The sequence below is a fragment of the Xiphophorus couchianus genome, chromosome 22 (genome assembly GCF_001444195.1).
Source record: "Xiphophorus couchianus chromosome 22, X_couchianus-1.0, whole genome shotgun sequence".
Lineage (NCBI taxonomy): Eukaryota > Metazoa > Chordata > Actinopteri > Cyprinodontiformes > Poeciliidae > Xiphophorus > Xiphophorus couchianus.
The window spans coordinates 28,462,553-28,485,903 of record NC_040249.1 but is presented as its reverse complement, the minus strand read 5'-3'; the positions used below and the strand labels follow the sequence as shown (position 1 = coordinate 28,485,903).

Sequence of the window (23,351 nt, the reverse complement as noted above, 5' to 3'; positions counted from 1 at the left end):
TTCTTAATAGTATGGAGTAAATTTATCCTCCACAGCCTTTACTCTGCTGCTTCTAAACAAAATTAACTGCAACCAATTGGCTTCAGAAGTCACCTATTGTTAGTAAATAGGTAGTAATATTGAATTTAATCTCAGAATAAATTCCAGTCTTCTGTCTAAGAGGTTTGCTTGGGAACATGACTGAACAAACGGCATCACGAAAAGGATAAGTTTAGTCTGTGAAACACTATCCCGAGCTTTGAACATCTCAGAGTTCAGCTCAAGTGGGAAAATCTGTCAACAGAACTATTAGTGGTGCACTTTGCAAACCTTTAAGGACCTTTAAGGAAGAGCAGCAAAAAAGCCAATTGTTGACAGAAATACACTGTTCAGTCCATGATCTAACAAGAAAGATTATTGGAAATTAAATACAAGTAAACTGAACTCACCGTCCGTCCTGTAAAACAAGGGGTGGCAGCATCAGTCAAGCCAAACTTATTTCTACAGCATGAAAGTTCTACAGGACATCAAATTAAAGGAAATAAAATCACCACATAAAGGGTTAAGGCTTTAAAACAGAGACATTAGCTGAGTTTCCACTGACCATATCATTAGGCAAATTGAAATTCCAAAAACAAATCCTTAATGAAAACACCCCAAATAAAAGTAAAGAAAGAAAAAACTCAACTTTTTCTCTAGAAAGTTTTTGTGCTATATAAGGTGGTGTTTTGGCTGTGAAATTGGTGTATTTCACAAAAGTGCAATGGAAACACTTCTTAGCATCACAAGTTATGTAATCAAATAAATGATTTTGTTCTTGGTTATGTATACACATGTTTTCTCTGTTGTACTGAATGCTTGTTTTCTTGTTTTTTTTTTAAAAAAAAATCGGATGTAACTACAAGCGGAAAAGACGAAGAAGACGACATGAAGTGACAGGAGGTTGATGGCATGGCATGTTTTATAACAACTTATTGCTTGAACACATTTATTTATGTGTGATTTTAATTGCGTTTCTTATTTCATGGAAACACTGCAGTTACGAAATTGTGTTTTGCTGGTGTTGATCAGGACTCTGGCAGCAGTATTGTGGATGAGCTGCAGCTGCCTTACTGATCTGTAAGGATCTACTGTAACCCACTAAAAATAAAGGCATGCACCAGTTTTTCTGGGACCATTTTTGATTGAATAGCTTTTGGAAATGTCTTTATGATCATTTTGCAACTGATTTTACTGGGTTGTCAAAATGTAGAACTAAATCTAAATCTGCTCCCAGGTTCTGATTAGCCTCATTCTCTTAATTAGATTTTTCTTGATGAATGTTACTTAAATTCTCCTTTGTACGTTCTGTTATTAAACACTTTATAATTACATGTGTTCGTTGTGGGTTATCCCTGAACTCGTTCAGTCGTTATAAAAAACGCCACTTGAGAGTGCTGTTAAAAAAGTTGTATAAAGTAGTTTTTATTTATTACCAAGAGCTAAAGCATTAGGAAGACCAAATCAACTGAAACGTAATAAATTTAATCTGGCCATGAAACTCAACTTGAATGTTGATTTCATCATTTTCTTTCTTTGAATATAAAGCCAAACATTAAAAAAAGTAGTTCTAATTTAATTCCTCTACAGATATTTTTATCATTTTATCCAATCATGTACTATTTCCCTGCACAGGAATTGAGAAGGGGCCTTTGTCTATTCTACACTGAACATGTTGCAAAAAGACTCAAAATTTGATTTCATCAAAAACTTTTAAGTCCAGACTGAGAGCACCAGGGATGACTTCCTTAAATTGTGACTGTTTATTTGTATTTATTTGTGTAATTACTTGTAATGGTTGTATAACCCTTGCTGCCTCTCAGCCAGGTCTTTCTTGAATTTTTTTTTTAATCTAATTGGACTTTCCTGGTTAAATAAAGGTCAAATAAATTTTAAAAGTTATTCATTGTTGTTTTTAGTTGAAATACACAGAAAATTGTTTTCATTCATAACAGTAAAAACACTCAAACTGAAAGAAAAAGAGAACCAACATTTTCATCGTTCCCAAACCTTTGCTAAATTAAGATGAGTTTAATGGAATTTCTCCCATCAGCCACATTCCCGTTCTGGACGCTGGTCATGGGAACCAGCTTGGGAAGATTTTTTTTTTAACCCCAGAGTACACTTCTTCAAATTTCATTCTCACAGTTTACTGTCTGGTTGTCTGTCTGATACTAAGGTTCTTTTTTTCTTCTTCAGCGAACAAGAAAAGTCTAAGAAGCTTCAATTGAACCTAAATGTTAAAGTTCCATTCATTTTTGTCTCATCATTCCACATAAATACGTAGAAGTAAAGATGCTGCAAAAGGACTGATATCAGATAAACAGCGTGAGAGTATATTTTTATTTGAGAATATTTCCAATAAGGATGTTAAATAAAAACATTTGGCAGAACTGACTCTGACAGATGGTTTAAAAATTATATAAGATTTATAAAAGTTGTTAACTGATGTGCCAAAAATAAGGAAACAATAGTGCAAACATCTCTGATTCTGTGACATACATTGACACGATATCATCATAAATACAGCATAGAGTGGTCACCCAGTATTCGTGGATGTTAGAGACTACAACCACCCATGAATTACTAAAATCCTCGAACATTTCAGAAACCCCATAAAAACGCTTAGAACTGCCTATTTTAATATTTTAAATACCAAATATATCTTAATACTCACAATGGAAACCAATTTAGCACTACTGCAGAAACTAACATCTGCCTTCTTCCACAGCACCAAGGAAAATAAATGGCGCTCCTGGATTTTATATACATTTTTAGGTCTTTACATTGTCACAAAACCAACTGGCTCAGGTACAGTCTATAATGGTTAAACGGTTATTATCAGTAATATTCCCTTACATATGGTCAAAAGATGTTACAACACTGTGAGCATCCATCCATCCATCCATCCATCCATTTTCTGTTCACCCTTGTCCCTAATGGGGTCGGGAGGGTTGCTGGTGCCTATCTCCAGCTACGTTCCAGGCGAGAGGCGGGGTTCACCCTGGACAGGTCGCCAGTCTGTCGCAGGGCAACACAGAGACATACAGGACAAACAACCATTCACACACACACACACCTAGGGAGAATTTAGAGAAACCAATTGACCTGACAGTCATGTTTTTGGACTGTGGGAGGAAGCCGGAGTACCCGGAGAGAACCCACGCATGCACAGGGAGAACATGCAAACTCCATGCAGAAAGACCCCGGCCGGGAATCGAACCCAGGACCTTCTTGCTGCAAGGCAACAGTGCTACCAACTGCGCCACTGTGCAGCCCCACTGTGAGCATGTTGGAAGTAAATAAATGCTCTGAGTGGTGGAAGTTAACTGCTAATGGAACAAACACTGTCTGTTTTAGATAACTTTTAAATTAAAACTTAACAGACTCAAACTGAAGTGTTCACAGCATGATGCAGCAATATACTAGCAACTTCTCAACAGACCAGTGTTAAGTTTGGAACTGTTTTGTCCAGCTGAATAGTGTTCATGTTCCAGTGTGCACTTACACCAGCTGACCTTGTATCTAATTGAACAAAGTCATTAACTTTGTGTGGGAAATGTTTTCAAGTATTATGCAATTAAAGTTTTAACAAATTGAAAATGTAAGATTTTTTATTGCTAGCAAAGATTCAGCTTGGCACTTCTCTCTTTGCAGAGAGGGACGGTTGTTTACATCGTAATTCCTGGTAAGCAATTTTGAATTGGTGCATTACATACGTCACGGCCAAGCGTTAGTGATGGGGTCAAATCAGATACAGTTGTTTAAAATTTCCACACCTCCAACAAGCAATCATTTCTCAACAGCGGAGGGTCCAAACCCTCTGTACGAAGTGAAGGATAGAGCAAAGGTTTTTATTTTACCAAAGTATGCTGTAGTACAAGTGATACAAAATCTAATGATTTACTCCATTCTCGGCATAGCTAGAATAGACTGATGATTTCCAAGTGATCTGCAGTAACAAATAACAATACTATTATTACTATTTCAAAATCTAAAAAGAAAACAGCACCAAGTGTAACAGATGGTACATGTGTAGCTAGCCGTTAGCTTCCCCCACACCAACAATGTGTTTATGTGACCAACAATCTCATGCTTATATTACGTTTTGTGCAACAGATGAGGGACCTACTAATAACTTCATAGCACCTCGTCTAAAAAGAACTACAGAAATCGTTTGAGAGGCTATCAATAGGCGTGTTTCCATTAACCATAGAAAAGTGCAAATTGAAAGTACAAAAATATGTTGGAGGAAATACGACAATTTCTCAAAATCGCATGTTTTTTGATAAAAGGTTTTGTGCTAGAATCAGGTGATTTCTTTGGCTCTCTTGAAATAGAGGTACTTTGTGAAACTGCAATGAAAAAACCCTTTATTTATATCACATGACTCACGCAATCAACAGCTAGATGTTACTACTGGCTAAAATGACAAAGAAGACAACAGGAAGTGGCAGGAGAATGATGGCTTGTCTTTTACTTTATAGACAATGAGCAGCTGGCTCCACCAGCGCTCTCACAGCATCTCAAAGTCGTGTCATTCCAAAGTGTTGAATTCATAGCTCTTCTGTAAAATCACTGACCACTTTCCTCAAAATGCCTCATACCTAGTTGTTCCCAACTATCAGGTGCTTGTTGGCCCGAAGCTTGAATAAAACGCAGATGTCTTCTGCGATAGCTGATACCAGCACTAGGGCCATGTTTGAAACATGAATATATCTCATGTAATTGTTTCCATCCATTGTTGCTATGATTTTTAATGACTTATCATGTGAACAAGCTTAATGTGATTTTTATTTCATTTCTAATTTAACGGAAACATTGAAATTGAGAAATTGTCTTTTTTTTTTTTACATTAGCAGAATAGACAAAGATTTAGACACATTTATGGTGGAAATGTAGCTACTGTCTGAAGACAAGATTCACTGAAACTGTCCTGGTTTCAGTGAATCAGTAACCAAGACAGTTATCAAAGATTCTCATCAAACCCAGCAGCTCTGACACATTCACATAAATTGTACATCAACTTCAACACATCATCACTGTAGTTAACTGTAGTAGTGGCATTTAAGCATTTAAGCCTTTATTTTCCTAATCCAACATCCCCAATTGTAAAGCCAATGGAATCACAAGAGGGTGAGAAAAAAGTCAAGAGTTATGAATCCTGTTGAAAGGGTACTGTAGCTGGAGTCTATCTGTGATTTGATTTCTAAACTGAGAGATCGCCCGCTCTTGTTCGGCTGCTTGTTCCACTGGTTTTGCTGAATCTTCGCTTGTCCTTCAGCAGCAGCCCATCTGTGCCATTGCTCTGGATCTGGAGGCACATCATGTCTTTTCTCTCAGGACTGTAGCTGTTACTGTCAGAACTCAGGTACACTCCGTCTTGAATCTGGCCGTCTCCACAGTTCTCCCATTTGGTTGAATAATAATTAATGTGGAGAAAGTTTGCCTCCTCGACTGCAGCGGCCCTCTTCTCCGTCACCATGTTCTCGGAGTTTTGCTGAGAGGCCAGTCCGTTGTTAGGGAAGGGGAGCGGGAGGAATTGCGAGGAGCCAGTCACACACTGATTGAAATCAGGAGGTGGGGTTGACGGTCGAGGTGGAGACATGGAGATCTGTCGGACCATGGAGGTGTTAGCAGACGTGACACTCTTTGAGGAGAAGAACTTCCTGCAGTAGAAATGTTAAAGGAGTTAGTTTCAAATGAAAACTCCTTCCTGCTAAGATTTCCTGTTGACAATAAACATGAACCAATAAAGTATAAGACTATGATTTAACCCAAACTATCTTGGGGTGCAACATGGCCTTGAATAGTCTTCAAAGCAGCTGTCCTGAGTTAAAAGCAGAAATGTTATTTTGATACTGTAACATTGTGAACTGAAACTATGTTTTTACAGTCAGAAGCAGCCTGTATACTCCATGCCAGGCTTTATCCGATGTGGATGTGCAAAAACCTTCCCCAGCTGAACAGAAACAAAACTGAAGTTATTATCTTTGGACCTAAAGATGAACGATCTAGAGTCAATGCACAGTTTCACCTGTTACAGCTAAAACCAGCAATCAGCCCCAAAATCTGGGTGTAGTGATTGACTCAGACCTGAACCTTCAGAGCCACAAGACAGTTACAAAGACAGAGCGAGACAGTTACAAAGACAGAGCGAGACAGTTACAAAGACAGAGCGAGACAGTTACAAAGACAGAGCGAGACAGTTACAAAGAGAGCAAGACAGTTACAAAGACAGAGCGAGACAGTTACAAAGACAGAGCGAGACAGTTACAAAGAGAGCAAGACAGTTACAAAGACAGAGCGAGACAGTTACAAAGAGAGCAAGACAGTTACAAAGAGAGCAAGACAGTTACAAAGACAGAGCGAGACAGTTACAAAGAGAGCAAGACAGTTACAAAGAGAGCAAGACAGTTACAAAGACAGAGCGAGACAGTTACAAAGACAGAGCGAGACAGTTACAAAGAGAGCAAGACAGTTACAAAGACAGAGCGAGACAGTTACAAAGAGAGCAAGACAGTTACAAAGAGAGCAAGACAGTTACAAAGACAGAGCGAGACAGTTACAAAGACAGAGCGAGACAGTTACAAAGACAGAGCGAGACAGTTACAAAGAGAGCAAGACAGTTACAAAGTCGGCCTTTTTCACCTGAAGAACATCTTCAGGATTAGAGGACTAATGTCTCAGCGAGATCTAGAGAAACTCATCCATGAGTTTATCTTTAGTCGCATTGATTCCTGCAACAGCGTCTTCACAGGTCTGCCTAAAAAAATCACTCAAACAGCAGGAGGTGATCCAGAACGCAGCTGCTGGCATTCTCACTAAAACCAGGAAGATGGAGCACATCACACCAGTTCTATAGTCCTGTTGAGAATAAATAATTCTGTGTTTTCCTCTGTCTCTTTTAGCTATCTCCATGCCCGTATATACACACACACACAAAAAGAGCACATGTGTGCAAAGCTAAGATTAAAGGAAATGTCATGCTAGGAACACCCTTTTTAGGGCGTTGCTTAGAGATGCAGACCAACCAAAGGACTGTTTTCCTCAAATATCCACTACACTACCTGCAGCAGTGTCTCCATGCCAGGTGATGCAGCTCAAGCACGCTGAGCACCAGGGAGACGACCGAAACGGCCAACATGAACACAATGAAGACATTTTTCTCAGTGGGTCTGGAGACATAACAGTTGACTGGATGCGGACACGGCAACGCCTCGGGGAAAAGAAAACAAACTCAAGTTAGGATTTGAGGATATGACTTTAAGAGATGATTTTGATCATTTCTGTTTTTACCTTGCAAACATACAGAGGATGGAGGAAGATGCCATAGAGAAAGTACTGCAGACACAAAAACACTACCTAGACAGAAAAGAAACACTCAAGCTTTGTTTCCAATGAAGTAAAACATTTTCAAAGCTTTGATTCCAGCTTGAACTTTCTTTAAACACTGGCTGCTTTGGAAATAATAATAATAATAAAAACACTTTTTGACAGTTTAAAAAATATTGTCTAAAATCGCAATATTTCTTGCCAGTCCTTTCAGAAAGTGAAGTTATCAACATAGAGTGGTGTCAAGAGGAAAATGAGAGACATTACACCCACCAATGCAGATGGCCTGAAGGCAGTTCAGGTCATGTGAAGCTCTATCCAGAGAAAGAGTGCTTCACAAAATATTTTTTTTTATCCCCGAGAACTCTGTCCCTGAGCTGCTGCCTCTTTCAGATTTTTTGGAGTCAGGCATGAGAAGAGTGGGTCCTGAAGCTCAGTCGATGGGCGTTCATTTTCTAGTGCTTATCAAACATGCTTTGTTTTGACCAAGATTTTTAACATGCAGTCATGATCAAGTAGTATAGAGAATTGGCGCATATTTTAAAAAGCAGCCAAAGTCTATAGAAAAGCTTTCAGAAATCAAAGATGTCTTTAAAAGGTTATGAGGACGTATAACGTTGTGTGGGGCGATTCCAGATGTCTACCAGGCTAAAAGTAGAATCTGCAGAATCAGTAAAGCTTTACCTCCAGGATGGTACGGATCAGAATACTCAGTATATATGTCTTCAGCAGGGCCCCTCTCAGCCGAACGCGACCTGCAGACGAACCTTCATCTTTTTCCTTTCCTTCATCCTTCTCAGCACTCCTTCCCTGCTTGTTTCTTCCACCTCCTCCCCTTTCACCTCCTCCTTTGTCTTCCTCTTTCTCTCCTCCACCCGCATCCTCCTCCTCCTCCCTGCTCCTCCTCTTCTCCTCCATGCGAACCGTGTGCATGGCGTGGCCCATGTAGATTAGACTCGGAGTTGAAACAAATACAATTTGCAGCACCTGAAAAGGCAATGGCCATGAATGCCAAAGCACAACGGGAGTATTTCTGCATAGTTTTGCATTTGTCGTACACACATACACATATTTATACTTGTATCATCACAAATGTGAAAACATCTTTAAAGCTCATGCTTTTTAACACACCTTGAATTTATGGCATCAAACTAGCCTGGCCATTACCTTCTTATGCAGTTCAGCATGATTCAAATCTGACTTTCAGCACAGTCTGGGATTTCTCACATTCTCAAATTCTGTAAGAATTTTAACTGGGTCAATCAGCCAACAAAAAGAGTTGTGAATGGTGACGTCTGCCTTTGGTTTTAGCAATGGCAGCTGAGGAAATGAACGAAGCGTTCGGTCCATGTTGGCCACCTTCCAAATATTGAATTAACATAAAAAGCTTCTTCATTCTCTCTTTGCAGTGGAGGATGGTTGTCTATGGCACAGGCAATTTAATGTAAGCTTCATAAAGTCCTACTGGCGCATTACATGTCACAGACAAACTACATCGACTGGGTAAAATCAATAGCCAAAACTTCAGAGGCAACACCATTTCTCAAAGGGTCCAGACCCTTTGAACGGATAATTGCAGATAATTTGTCTTCGATTTCAAATCAGCTTCTGAACGTGGGTTAGGATGTGTAAGAGTCCTAATATTAATTGATGTAAAAGCAAACTTTGATTCAGTGTTCAGGTTATTACCCAGTATCGTATGTGTGCTATAGGAAACGCTCGGTCATAACAGACGTTCTCGCAGCCCGGCTGCACCGAGTCGCAGTTGAAGTCTTCCTGCTCATCGCCCCATGATGACTCGGCTGCCGTCCCGAGCACCAGGATGCGGAAGATAAACAGGATGGTCAGCCACACCTGAGGAGCGAGAATCAAAAGCAGAATCCATATGAAAACGCTTGGAAGCCAAAACAACATGGCAAATACAACAGGTAGAAATGTTAATTACTATCTTTGCCGGCAGGATGTGAAGTGTTGCAGCTGAAGGGGGTGGCACAGTAACACATTAAGAGTCATTTTAGCCAAGTTGCAACAAAAAACAATTTTTTTTTTTATTAGCACACACAGGCTAGCAAGAATGTTGTTAGATGTGAGAACAGAAATTCAAGCAGCATCATCTTCCTTTTCACAGGTGAACTAGTGTTAATATTGTAGGGGTTTAAAACTTATCAGCCACAAAGCACTGAAACGATTTAACATTTATTTATTGATTCATGCTACTGATGTGGTACTTCAGCATTAGTAAAATTCTTGATCATCTTGGACTCGGACTTATGAGTTTTCTAATTTTATCAAGAGCATACCAACAAATTTTGTTTCCTCTTCAGTTTAGAGTAAAACTCCTGGCCGTATTCATGTGCAACCAATAAAGTCATTTTACTTTGAAGAGTTTAATGCCTGTGCCCCGAGGGGGGGGGAAAGGAAAACAAATATTCCAGTGCATATAGTTGTTTTTCTGTTTATACAACAGCGTGTTTCCACAGAAAGAACTCTCATTCTAGAACAGGTTCAGTGCCTGTGCTTTGTTGAGAGCTGACGCCTGCTTTAATCCGTTTTGGGATTAAGCCGAACCCCTAGGGGGCAGTGTAGCACAAAGTTAAACCCTATGCCAGTGAAACAGAACCCTGTAAAACAACCAGAACTTCCTGTTAGGAATTAAACTTGGCACCTGGAGGTTTCAATTGTGTGGGAATTGCATCAAGGCAAGTATGTCGATATATTAGCACTTTATTTGTCACAGACTAGAATGTGCCGAACCCTAAAATTAGTTTTTTCTGCACAGTGTTCATGTGGAAGAAAGACCAGAATACATAAACATGTAATTGTTTTCCAGATATCTGGCTACATGTGGACTGGGCCTCAAAGTCTTTGTATTGTCTTGCTGTTGGTTTTGTCTTATCTCAGCTTTTTTTCTAATTAGGTGGTCTGGACTACAATACTAATATTTGCCCCATGACACCTATTTAAGCAAATTTTCTCTTTTTTTTATCTACTTAAAAAAACTAAGCTTAACTCAATGAAAACACAATCTTGTGCATCACTATCATATTATACAACACAGGTGTTGTATTATGTGTTTCCCTTCAAGAATGAATGATTTCCATATTTTTGCACAGTAAAACAAACTAAACAGCATTAACATTATCTTATCTCTGCCCAGACATAAACTTCAGATCAGGACATAAACAGGACAATCAGGAGAAACATGTTCTATTCTGAGGGTGTAAATGTTTATCAGTAGTCAGAGTGTTGTTCTGCTCCATGTGGATGTACGCAGCGTGCCTGGACGTGTCATACCTTGCCAACAGAGGTGGAGTGCTCCTGTACTTCCTCCAGGAAGTTTCCCAAAAGGCTCCAGTCTGCCATGACTGACTCAAGCTGGGCGTGGAGCTTTTAATTCACCCTTCTGATGACCGCTGAGCTGCTGACCTGCAGACACAAGATGATGGAAAGTAAGAGAGAACAAACAGCAGTTTTAAAATGTTCAGGTGGGTTACATGGGGCGTCAAGGTACCCCAAACTATTGTCTTAGCTTCCATGCCTTCGGACAAGGCTGTGATTTTGATTATGTTGCAGATTTTCCGTTTTAGTTATACATAATAATGTATACAGAGAACAACAAACGTGATGCATAAAAGGTCATTCAGAAGATCTTACTGTCTCCTGCAACCTTTATAAGTAATTCTAAAATTAAACATTGAAGAAGGCACTGAAAAAGTATAGATTGCACTCATGTTGTGTTGTGTGTGTGGGGGTGTGTATGTGTGTGTTCTTCTATTATCTTAACCCTACTGACTACATCTCCACTCTGGCCCTGACCCCATTTATAAAAATGTCTGTGCCCAGTCTTAGTTTAGACTCATTCCAGTTCCCACACTCCCTCTCTGTCTGCCTCTGGGGACGGAAAACTGGACACACTCTCACACACATGCACGCACACACACACACACACACACAGAAAGCCTTCACTGTATCACTGCCCTCTCGTGTTCTTTAAATTAAAAGGACCTGCATGTATTTATTCTCTTTATTAAGCAAACTTTGGAGTTTACAACTTAGATCCTGCATAAACGATTGTAAAACCCATTAAGTTGTACTGGATGAAACAATTGACTACAAGTCGCTTAAATATATAAACAGTTTATATATAAGTATATAAACTAAATATATAAATTGTTTATATATTTAAGCGTCATACAAACGTATTTCAAACGTATTCTTTACGTATTGGAATGACTTTCAGCAAGAGTCTAAATTGGCAGAAAGTGACTCTGAGACACTGTTAAAAAACAAAGAGAGTTTTAACTGCCATCACTTTTGATAGTTAAGTTGTTTTATTATTTTATGCGTTGATGCTTTTAAAGCTAATTACATCTGGATGTAATGTTGATGCTTGTTCCTCTTGAAAAAGATTTTAGATCTTAAAGAGATCTCAGGTAGCTGTTTAGGTGAATTCTTGGTCATAAAAATGTCAATTATTTATCTTGGAAAAGAAGATCATACAGTGAAAATAACATTTTTGGCCATCTTATGTCCAATTTTCCATTTGCTTTTATGTATTTATTTCTTTAACTAGTTAGCTGACTATATGTATCTGTAAAGCATTGTATTAATCTCTTTACAAATTCAATGAAATTAGCCATAGAAAAGTCGTTTTTTTTAGAGAAACAGAAATGAAGACACAAAAATAGAAAACTTCACAAACCCTGTTTTCTCAGGTTTTAAGTTGCAGACACAGTTGAGTAAAGAATCTTTCCATCTCCTCCAGCTGGATTTAATTCCATAAAAGAAACAGCATCTTAAAATTTCTCAGCAGACATGCCGATTTGTTTTAAACGTAATTATCATTTTACGAAGCGCCACAGTTGACCTCAATGACATGATCTGACTTTGCTTTCTGTATCTCTTTCTGAATGGACTCTTCACATCGATTACTTTTATTAGCTTTTTTATTACAATTTACAATTTAGCTGCTGTGATTTCATTGGAAAAAAGGTTCTAACTCCTGAAGGGGGAAAAAAATGGAAGATAACATTTAACTTGGAATTTACTGCAGAAAGTATGTTTAAATGATGCCTGGAAGAAAGCAATGAATCAGAACTCCACATTTTTAACCACTTTAATGCCCTTCCTTTCCTGTTTTTCTGAACCCATAAGAGCTTTAAACAGACGGCGTGTTGGCGTGCATGAGTGTGTGTGTGTGTGTGTGTGTTCATGTCTTTCACAAGTGCTCCCAGCATCATTAATAACAATATTACTTCCTGGTATAGACTTTCGCTTGACCTTTGTGTGTCAATATATGTGTGTGTTCATTACCAGCCCTTGGTATTGTTCTGCATCCTGTAGCACGCACACACACACACCCGCTAACACATGCACCCACACACACACACACCCACATACATACCTATGACTTTTCCTCTGTCTGCTAATATGCAATAAAAATGTATTAAGACTTGAAATCATTTCAAACTGACAATTAATTGAATTTTCAATAACATATATAAGAAATCACTTACCAATAATTCAATAAATTAAAACATGTGTTCCAATGAGGCTTGTTTCTCTAATTAGAGACACTTTTTGAGTTAAAATAAGTTAAAATTTCCAAGAAGGTTTATAACTTACTTTTTATTAACCACACAAATATTAAGCTTTTTTATTGGTCAAATGCAGTGGTTCTCAAACTTTTTTCAGTGATGTACCCCCTTAAAAATATATTTTTAGTCAAGTACCCCCTGACACGGGCAAAACATTTTTGGAATAAAAAAGAGGTACAGTGCTGTAAAATCACTGTCTGATTTATTAAAGCCAAACAACTTATATCAGTGAACCTGACAAATACATCCATATTACAAACATTGCATGGTTAAACAAAAAAGAAAAACAGAAGACGGTGACCACCAGGAAGGTATAAAACCAGTCAAAACTGAAATATGCAAAACGCTGCTAATTTATATTGGTCTCTGTAATGGTACAAAATTAAATATATACATAAATAATAATTCAGTGCATGAACACACATTTATATTTTATAGAACTTTTTACAAACTAATTTTTCCCAAGACTTATTATGAGGAGCCTACTGATTTTTTAAAGATATTTTGAAAAGCTTCACGTACCCCCTGCAGTACCTCCACGTACCCCCAGGGGTACACGTACCCCCATTTGAGAACCACTGGTCTAATGTAATATTCTACTCTTAATGTCATGTTTTTATTTAGGCTGAAAAACATCATAGTAAGATAAAGGTTTGAAAATTACATTAAATAAGCTACATACTGTGTTTCCCTTTGAGAATTGCATTGCTGAAATAAATTAGCTTTTTGACATAACTACTTTCTTTTTAAAAATTATTTTTAAAAAGCCCAATTTCAAGGCGTTAAATATTGAATACATTTTTTAAAGTCATATTTCATATAACATTTTTACAACTGAAGTTAACATAGTCACCTGATTGCAACATTATCACTTGATTGTGACTATGTTAACAATCAAAATGGCAGTAAGTGCCTGGAAAATTCTGAATTGTCTGTATTTCACTCAACAAGAGGGATGAGGATGTTTTTGTTTTCAAATTCAGAAAGTTCTGGACTACAGGGTGCTTAAGAGCGGTGAAGACATTTTACCTGATTTCAAATGTAGATGTTGGTAGTTTGATGCAAACTCACAAACGGTTTAATGACGGTAAAGCGATGGACGCCTCTTTCCTCTGCGGTAGGTGTTGCTGAAGTGCCCTTGAACAAGGCACTTGATGCCCTACTTCACAGGTGATCCGAAGGGATTTGCTGAACACAGTTTGTGTCTGACACAAGCCACAGTGCCTTTCTGTTGTCTGTAGTTTGCCTCAACCCAGGCCGATAACTTCAATCTCAGAAAAACAACTAATGGAGACTGACGCAAAGACGGATGAACTAGGAGAGTTGAGTAAACAGAGTCCAACCAGCTGCTGTTTGGATCCAGAGATCTGGAGTGAAACTAAATATGAGGGAGGCTGTGATTTATACCCCCCCCCCCCCCCCCCCCTCCTCCTCCTTTCCCCTCTGCTTCTCTTTCTTATCCACATCTCCAGAGGAAGTGGGCCTGGTGCCTCGCTGCCTGCTATTCAAAATTAATGTATGTTTGTTTGTGGCTTCTGGCATCTGAAGGAAGTCGCGTATTGTACGAGGACACAATAGCTGAAGGTCTCCGTCCTGCATTCCTTCATGTGTTCTTCTCTATATGTCTCCGGTTGCCCTTTACTGCCTTAAATAACAGCTGCTGACAGAGTTCTCATTAACCATCCAAGTTCAGCACTAAATTGGACATTGCTGAATTTAAGGAGCAACTCTTTTAGTTGCTTACAAACTATACGATCCAGATCAGAAGGATTCCTTCCTTCTATGGGTTATGGTGGTGACAGTGTTAGGAGTGGGTAGCCGGCTTCTGCTATACCTGCTGGTGGCTGTCAGAGGGACCCAGTGGTGTCCCAGGGCAGCTAAGGCTACAATCCAGTAACTTGCCACCATCGGCGTGTGAATATGTGAATGACTGAATGTAGAGTGAAGTGCTGCGGCGTCACATAGCGCTTTACAAATCCAAGCCATTTACCATTTTTGCAGCGATTGAAGGAAAAGCTGAATTCATCCGTCTTGGTAAGTAACCTAAACACCCGTGTTGGAGATGATGATGGCCATGAATGGGGGACCCAATCTGACCTACTAATCATTGTTTGGCCATACCAAACGCTCTGTCTGAGACTAGGTATGTCAGTAAGTACACATGACATCAGGAAACCTCGAGTCTCCTGCTGGTGATTTCTGCCTGTCTTGTGTGATTACACCAGTGACTATCTGTTGGATTCGAGAGTGAACAGAGGAGCTAAGCTGTAAGCCAACTAGCCCCTGGTGGTGAGGTGAATCAGATGGTAAGGAACAAAGCATACAGCTATGTGTAATCAATCAATCAATCAAGCTTATTTGTATAGCACATTTCAGCAACAAGGCAGTTCAAAGTGCTCGATATAATAAAAACACAAAAATACAAAGTTATAGAACATAGTCAACATTTGAAACGTTGCAAAATGCCGTCATTACACCTCAAAATGTTAGTTTTTCATTTATTATGGTTCAAAAGCAACTCTAAACAGGTGGGTTTTTAGTCACTTGTAAGATTGTTGTGAAAGGAACTCAATGTTTCGGCTGTTTTACAATTTTCCAGAAGCTTGGAAAGTTTGGAAGTAATAGGAACATCAGAGGCCCCAGTATAGGAGATCTTTAATTCCCACCTCAATCAGAGCTTTTCCAGCTTTCCAAGGGATACAGAGAACTGAGGATCCGAACAAGCCGTGTTCTGGCCTGCAGTATAAATGTAACTTTTACTGGAATTACACCTAAGAATATTGTATTTTATGTATTTCATCTTAAGTCCAGGGCATAATAGTTAGTTTTTGGTTTTTTTGCTGCTTTTACTACCACTAGAAGATACATGAATATAGGATATATTGTAGACAGCACTGTCAGAGATGCAATGAGTTTATAGCAGGTGTGCAAATGATCCAATTGCCTGACTGTTGATTGCAGCAATCCACATTATCAGTAGAAACAAAAGCAAATTTGTTTCTGCTAATAATGGGGGGAAGGGGGAATCTATTAAAGCATGGCGGGTCGCCAGGCGTATAATACACTGGGGGAAACCCTGAATTTGGCCATAAAGTTTTTGTGCTGTTCAAATCAACCTGGCTCTAAGTGAAAATATAATTTTTCCTCATTTGAAGCCATGAATTAATTGTGACTAAACACATTTTTGATCCAATTTCATCAACTGAAAAAATCACACAAATAGAACCTGTCTGGCAACATAAAGTAGGCTAAAAGATCTATAAAAAGCAATATGTGATATTTAGTCAAGTTTTCTTTGTCTAATTGTAACAATAATTTGATGACCTGAAACACGTTTGGGGGAGGGAAGCCAACACTTTCACAGGACATAGCTCCAATAAAAGAGTTTTAGTTCTCCTTGCTTTTGTCTCCATATTTGTAGATCAACTCAGATGTGTACAGATGCAACATGTGATATAAGTTCATGACTCCAGAATGCTCTAATGATGCATGCAGAGAAAATTTGTAGTGGTTCCAACTTTTTTTTTCTTTTTTTTTTTTTACAACAGAACTTGTGATAGATTCAAATATGCCGTCACTTCCCACAGGCCATTACTGGTGGGTTTTATCTTGCACTTCTGAAGTTGCGGTCGCACCATGTGACAGAACATTGGTGAGGAGCAACATTGTCCCACCACAAACGTTTGACTTTACACCAGATATAATGCAATATAAACTTAGTTTTGATTTTGAGGAGGCTACACTGTGCTAAAGTTTCTTTAACGTGTCATGACAGATGATATCGAGGTGAGTTGACTGCTGAGTTAATACAACCTCTGGCTATTTGGCAGTTATTAAGTTCCACTTTGTAGTTGGATTTTAAATGTGTTGATATTCCGTGAAGTTTAATCAAAGGCGTATTGAAAAGTCACACAAATGCAATAAAACATTACTGATTTCTCAAAGATATGAGTCTCTCTTAACTTTTACACATTGGCTTTGGCTTCAAATGACCTGTTTGTCAAAGCAGACACTAAACAGCAGCTCATTTTTTTCACAAACCAGGATGGATGAAAAAAACATTTATTTCATTAACATCAACATGATAAGCAGAAAGAATGAGGTTAGCGGAGCGCGTGAATGTACAGTGACCAGGTTATTCCGTGAATGAATGTATTCACCATGCCCAAATACACTCTAAAAAGTGTATTTTGGCATCAAATACACTTTTTAGTGTATTTTATACTTATTTATAGTTCATTTTATACATGAACTATAAATAAGTTCATGTTCTGAATTATTTATAGTAATCTCACTTAATTCTTTTGGTTTAATGATGACAACTTACTGTTTTGTGTTGAGTTAACTTAAAAGTTGCACATTTTTAATCTAAAGGAACATTTTACTTTGACTTTACGTGAAACAATTAAGTTCAATGTCCTACATTTGAAATAATGACAACAGCTTCACCAGGAACAGATCCCCTAGCAACCAGGCTGTGGTGATGCAGGGGAGGAGCACAACAAACACAAGGAGACCTTCGCCCTCGACATGGCCGTCTCAAGTTCGATTCCCGGCCTGATGAGCTTGGCCACATGTCTTCTCCCTCTTTTATTACTAAGTACTCTCAAATAAAGCCAGCCTGAGCCAAAAAAATAAATAAATAAAAGATCCTTTATTAGTTTACTTCTGTATTTAAAGTAAACTAAATCATTTGAGTAAGACTGACTTAAATTTGTAATGTTAACCCAACTTAATAAATTAATTTGAATAAACTTAATTGAATTACTAGTTACCAATTGAAGCGATTCAATTAAATTGGTTCAGTTATTTTCTTTGTACAGTGTATTCTTCTCTGATGTCAAGGTGACAATGCCAGGGTATACATGGGTTGGCCACCACAAAGCCTAGACTCGAACCCAAAAAGATCTCTACAGACATGTTGTATGTTATTGTTGATACGTGTAAATTTTGTGCATGCCCACAATGCTGTATGGCAAAAAGATGATTCCTTTGATTGCCATCCACAGCGGTAGAACAATTCTGTTAACAAAATGAAATGGAATGAAGCAAAATGATTATTGATTTAGTACAGTGTGCCACAACAAAGGGAAAAATAACTCAAAAGCATTTGCAGGGGGGCGGGATCTGATGCGCATAATGTCAAGTTACAACTTGTCTATAAGATCTTGGTGAAAAATAATGCAAATCTGAACAGAAAGTAACATTGTGGTTTTCCAGGAGTTTTTCCAAATGATGCCATGTCATTATCAAACCGGAAAGCATTCCAAAGAATATTAGAGTGTGATTTTGTTTTTTTTGGGACTGACGATTTAAGGAAAAAGTTGAATGTGGAATCTATTGATGCTTAATAATAGGTTGATGGCAAAGGTCTATTTTTCATTATCGCAAGGCTGAACTTTACTCAGTGATGAACAGCAGGATTCGAGCAGGTCTTGTCTTCACCTCTTCATCAGCTGCACTGAGTGGGTGGTGATGTCTAGGCGAATGATTTCACTGTCCTCCTGCCTGCATCACACCTCTGTTATCTGTTGCACTAAGAGCGATAGCATTCCTTTCCTCAAAAGAGAACACAACACACACACACACACATTCACACATAGGCAGACAGTGCACACATTTGTCCTGAACTCTTTGGACTAATTTTAGGAAGGACTCAATTGGTGTCGCAGTAAACTGGATGGAGGTGTGAAGGTGGGTCTATCAGAGGCTCTGTCCCTCTTCAGACACACAGCTGACAGTCAACTCTCTGATACTGGAATGCTTTGAGGATAAGGAACACTTTTAAAAACGGTGGTCTAAACAGTTGATGCTTGGTTGTGTTTGATGCACCACCAAGCATTTTGATCTGCTATTGGATCACTGAAAATGTCTTCTTGTGCCCCAATGAGATAAAGAGTCATGAAATATTAAGTTAGAAGTTCATAGAAAATTTCGGAGGATTTAATTTGGGACATGAGCTTTAATTGCCTGATGAACATTATATGCTAAAAATACTCATTAAAGGCTTTCTTTATTCTAAACTCTTCACACTACGGGGCCTCGTGTCACACGTCTGAAATTGTGATATTACCTAAAAAGATTAAATCATAGACAGTAAATCAATGTTGTAATTTTAATCTCAATTGAAAATATGCTAACTTAACTCTAAATAATGTTAAAATTAAGTTTTTATTCATTGAAATTGACGGTGATTCACTGTATAGCCAGAGAAGTGGCAAAATTTCAACCCAACTTAGTCAGTCATTTTAAATAATGTGGTTTGGCCCCCTGCTCTTGAGGGCCAAATCACAATTGAACTGCAATTTAAGGTTTGTTCTTCATCGTTTTTATTGTTCCTTTTATTAACATTCGTTGAAACTGTTTAACAATAGCTGAGTTGGCAATGATGCTGATAATTTCCTTCTTGTTTATGATTTTCTAAGCATTTTGGACGTTTGATGTCTTCCAGATGATGATCTCTACACTGCTTCTGCTGTTGCTCCTCATTTCTCCTTCATCCTCTTCTCTCACAAAGCTAAACACTGACTCTGAACATTTCAACTGTTTTTATCGTAGATGCTGGAAAAAATCTACCTTAACCCCCATTCCAAATAAATGTTATTATTATTATTGTTAGTTTAACTATTGAAATAGCCATCACATCATGGTACTACATCAATTCAGATTCAGATCTTATTCAGGTCCCCAATGGGCAATTAATTTTACACGAAGTCACAATAAAAACACCAACAATTAATATTTAACTAGGGCATGGCACTAGGTTACAGTGGAAAAAAACTGTCCATCAAAACTATGTGAGGTGCTGGAAGGACTAAATGGTGAACAGTTAATAAGCCAATAAATATTTAATACTTAACATTTGAAATCCCCCACTTTAAGAAACAACAACACAATTTGAACTCAGAGCTTAAAAATACTAAGTGTTTCCATCAACTACAAGACTAACAGGTCCTCCCCCTAAGTCAAAGAGGGAGACATCACTAGGAATAAATTAATGTTTATACCTATTTCTGATAGTTCAATATAAACAATTCAATAAACGATTCAATTCAGATTTTTTGTCAGGTTTTGTAGGTTGACAGTAGAACCAAGTGCAGAAAAACTAGGGATGAGCATGATGAGGGCTTTAAAGGGACAGGATGATGTGTTTTCCAGTCACATAGCATCATTTTACAACATACTACAGAGAGATTATATAAGCACCCTTCTGTCAAAATGTAATCGGAGAGTGATTGATGAGTGATTAATGACCCTAATTAATTGCTTTTAATTTCCGGTCACATGATGCCCCCCCCCCCTTTCCATTAAATCTGTCATCAATGCGATACATTGTTTTTGGTGAACTCCTTCTGACATCCGAGTTTTAAGAATAATACAATTAAAGTATGAAAAACAATAACTGTTAGATAATCGAGAATAATATATAATATAGTATATTTAAATAGATTTGGAACGTTTTAGATAATTTGTCCCATGACAGCCACTAAATTCAATGTTTTATTGGTAAACTCCTTCTGACCTCTGAGTTTTAAGAGTAATAAATTTAAGTATGAAAAATAATAAGACAATAAGTGTTAGATAGTCAAGAATAATATATATATATAGCATATACCAGAAGTTTAAATAGATTCGGATGCTGTATTTACCTCTGGTTGTAAACAGAAAGTCTTTATGATACACAGCGTTGTTAAGGAAGAATAATTTATAAATTAACTTTGGAAAAAAGTTTGGCTCTCTCTTCCTATGGATCCCAGGTACTCTCAGCGGGCGACGTGCGGCCACAAGGAAAATAACAATGCGTGTTGACGTCACAGAATTACAGAGTTTAATCCCATACAAAGCAACGTATGAATTAACAGCAAAACTGCAGAGGAACAGAGATATATATTCATTACCTGAGACAGGAAAAAATAGAGAAAGAAAAGACAAAGAAAAGGCAAAGACGCGTCTTTGGAGAGAGCTGATGCAAAAAAAGCAAAATAGTGGCAGCTGTCTGAATTGTTACTCCTGTGCACGAAGTCTTATACTGAAGGTGTGTCTTTCCTTTTTAATATATTCAATTAAGGCGTACCTCTGGTTGACCAACTGGAAGCTACCTTGGACACTCAGAGAAACTTAGAACTCCCCCTAATTTACGCCAAAGATCAAAGGCCATTTGCTCCCTGTTTCAACAAAAGAGCCAACAGCTGCGTCCTGGCCTCCTGGGTTCTATGGTCATTTGGGCAAAGAAAAACATGAGATAAGATTTCACGGATACCTGTGGAATCCGGAGTCTCTCCCGTTATCGCTCCTTACATAAATTCTCAGGACAAACTTAAATCCAGTAATTTGGTTCGAGGAAAGGTTATCTTCACAAAACCCCATTTAGCATAAATCCTGAGCAATTTTCTAATACTAAACAAAACATTTTCATTCAAACAATTTCCATTTGATTCTGATATAGTCACAAATAGTACAATTTTCAAATACATTCATCATTTACTAGATTAGTAGTTCTAAAATTAGATAATACAATCTTCATTAAAAACATGCTATTAGTACTTAGAAAAATGTCTTAAAAATTAAATGTTAGTGGTTTCAACCTTCTATGTTGTATTCAGTTTTACACCATCCCAGATGTTGGTTCTGGAAGACTTTTGATCCTCTGTGAACCAAACAGACTTCCCTCCTCCAGGCTCAAGTGATAGTGCCCTGCAGGAGATGCTAATTTTATGGCCTCCTGCCCTCTGATAACACAGCAGGAGACCCATTGAGAGATCCCCTTTGATCTGCATTTGGTTCCTGTACTTTGAATACTTGCCCATCAATAGTTTAGTTTTAAATCCTTAACACAAACCTGTTCAAAATTAAGAAATTTGTTCAAAATAAGAATGTTCAATATACCTTTTACACATGCCGTAAGATTAACTGTATTAAGCACTAAAAATAATCATTTTTCCTCAACAGCGTGAAGGGGGGAGAAAACTGACCCTGCTCAACATGCTTCATGCTTTCTCCAAAATAATAAATCTTGGTTTAAATACATTTGAAACTCATAGATTTTTTTTCTGTAACACTTGCTAGTGTGATACATATCAGTAAAAGTTCCTCATCTGTAAATTTATTTCTGAAGAATATCTGACAGGGACTAAACAGGCCTAGGTGAGGATACTCTGAGCATTTGTTTTATGTACTTCATAAAACAAATGCTGTTTGTTTTATGTATTTTACCATGTCCAAATTACAGACAACTATAGACATCAGTCTGTATATATATATATATGTATATATGTATATATATATATATATATATATATATATATATTATTTCCTGCACATTGTGTTTCAGGGGCACATCAGGTGAAGGAGCAAGACGAAGGAGAAAAAGAAATGACGGAGGATGAGTGGAGGAGGGCGGTGGCAGAGCTCAATGCTTTACAGGTTTTATTTTTTTTCATACAGCTGCATTCATGGTATCATCTTAAATTTAATAAGGTCGCTGTAAGAATTCTACATGTTTTAAGCACTGTCACTCTACCAATGTGCCCAACTCACTAGACACCAAGTGGCCAGTGGGGGGGGACCAAAAAAATCAGTCTCAGTCATTATAATTAATTATAGTATGCTAATGGCATCAATACAAATCAGTACAAAAGTCATCCTCTTCTCCTACCCAGCATGGATTTGCAGCTGTGTGCATCGCGCTATAGTGGCAGGACGAATCACCAAAATTATTTTACTGTTGTAGACAGTTGGGGGGGGGGGGTGACTCCTAAAAGTTGCCTTTTTTTTCAGAAACATTTTGCTTTTGGGAAACTGGAGTATCTATTCCATGTGGATGGAAGGCCAAAACCAAAAGAAGAAGAGAAAAGATCTTTTTTAAGAATTCACTCAACACTGTTATTGTACTATAACTGAGTGGTTGAGAATCTGGTTCCATTGTTGCCATTGTACAGTTTTCACTTTGCCATTCTGTTTTATTCATAATGTGTAGAGTCATCACCGAAAGTTTTGATGGGTTAGAGTGAAAAACTGGGAATAAAATAAAGAGTTAACACAAGTACATTGATTAGATTTTAGCTTAGAAATTTATCAATACATCAAAAATACTAATAATTATTTCCTTTTAATTAATAAATAGGCCACTTAATGAAATGATGACACTTCCTTTGCCCAGGTAAGAGATGTTTAAATGTTTTAGCACATGACTAATCAAATCTGTCTGTCTCAAACAATGAGCAAAAAGAAAAGGCTTAGAAATGAAATCTCTTAACTTTATAGAAGAAGTTAATGGCATTTCCCCTTCAAGTGATCGACACGCTTTATAAATATACGGTTCATTTTAGTGTAGCTAAAAACATATCTGATCACGAATGCATGAACATTTTTCTCATTTTATCCGGGAGATCTCCATGACTG

The 23,351-nt window shown here is 37.8% G+C and overlaps 1 protein-coding gene and 1 long non-coding RNA gene across 2 annotated transcripts; one reads left to right on the top strand and one right to left on the bottom strand.

The window, feature by feature from the left end:
* Positions 1-3,858: 3,858 nt before the first annotated feature.
* Positions 3,859-10,759, bottom strand: LOC114138413 (gap junction alpha-5 protein-like). The gene is made up of 6 exons (XM_028007643.1): positions 10,648-10,759; positions 9,043-9,207; positions 8,038-8,340; positions 7,318-7,383; positions 7,089-7,237; positions 3,859-5,687 (listed from the first exon to the last, which is right to left on the bottom strand). The coding sequence occupies exons 1-6, from the start codon at positions 10,714-10,716 to the stop codon at positions 5,228-5,230; spliced, it is 1,212 nt and encodes a 403-aa protein (XP_027863444.1). The 5' UTR covers positions 10,717-10,759; the 3' UTR covers positions 3,859-5,227.
* Positions 9,229-22,374, top strand: LOC114138414 (uncharacterized). Its single transcript, XR_003594211.1, has 3 exons — positions 9,229-10,056; positions 10,628-10,802; positions 22,282-22,374. It is a non-coding gene; the product is annotated as an uncharacterized LOC114138414 (long non-coding RNA).
* The last annotated feature ends 977 nt before the right edge of the window (positions 22,375-23,351 follow it).

What these genes read in the sequence shown, in the direction of transcription:
- LOC114138413 (XM_028007643.1), bottom strand. Translation starts at nt 10,716, where the DNA reads ATGGCAGACTGGAGCCTTTTGGGAAACTTCCTGGAGGAAGTACAGGAG. An exon ending in ACTCCACCTCTGTTGGCAAG is followed by an intron (nt 9,208 to 10,647) that starts GTATGACACGTC and finishes CTCGCTCCTCAG; the next exon opens with GTGTGGCTGACCATCCTGTT. An exon ending in TGATCCGTACCATCCTGGAG is followed by an intron (nt 7,384 to 8,037) that starts GTAAAGCTTTAC and finishes TTTTCTGTCTAG; the next exon opens with GTAGTGTTTTTGTGTCTGCA.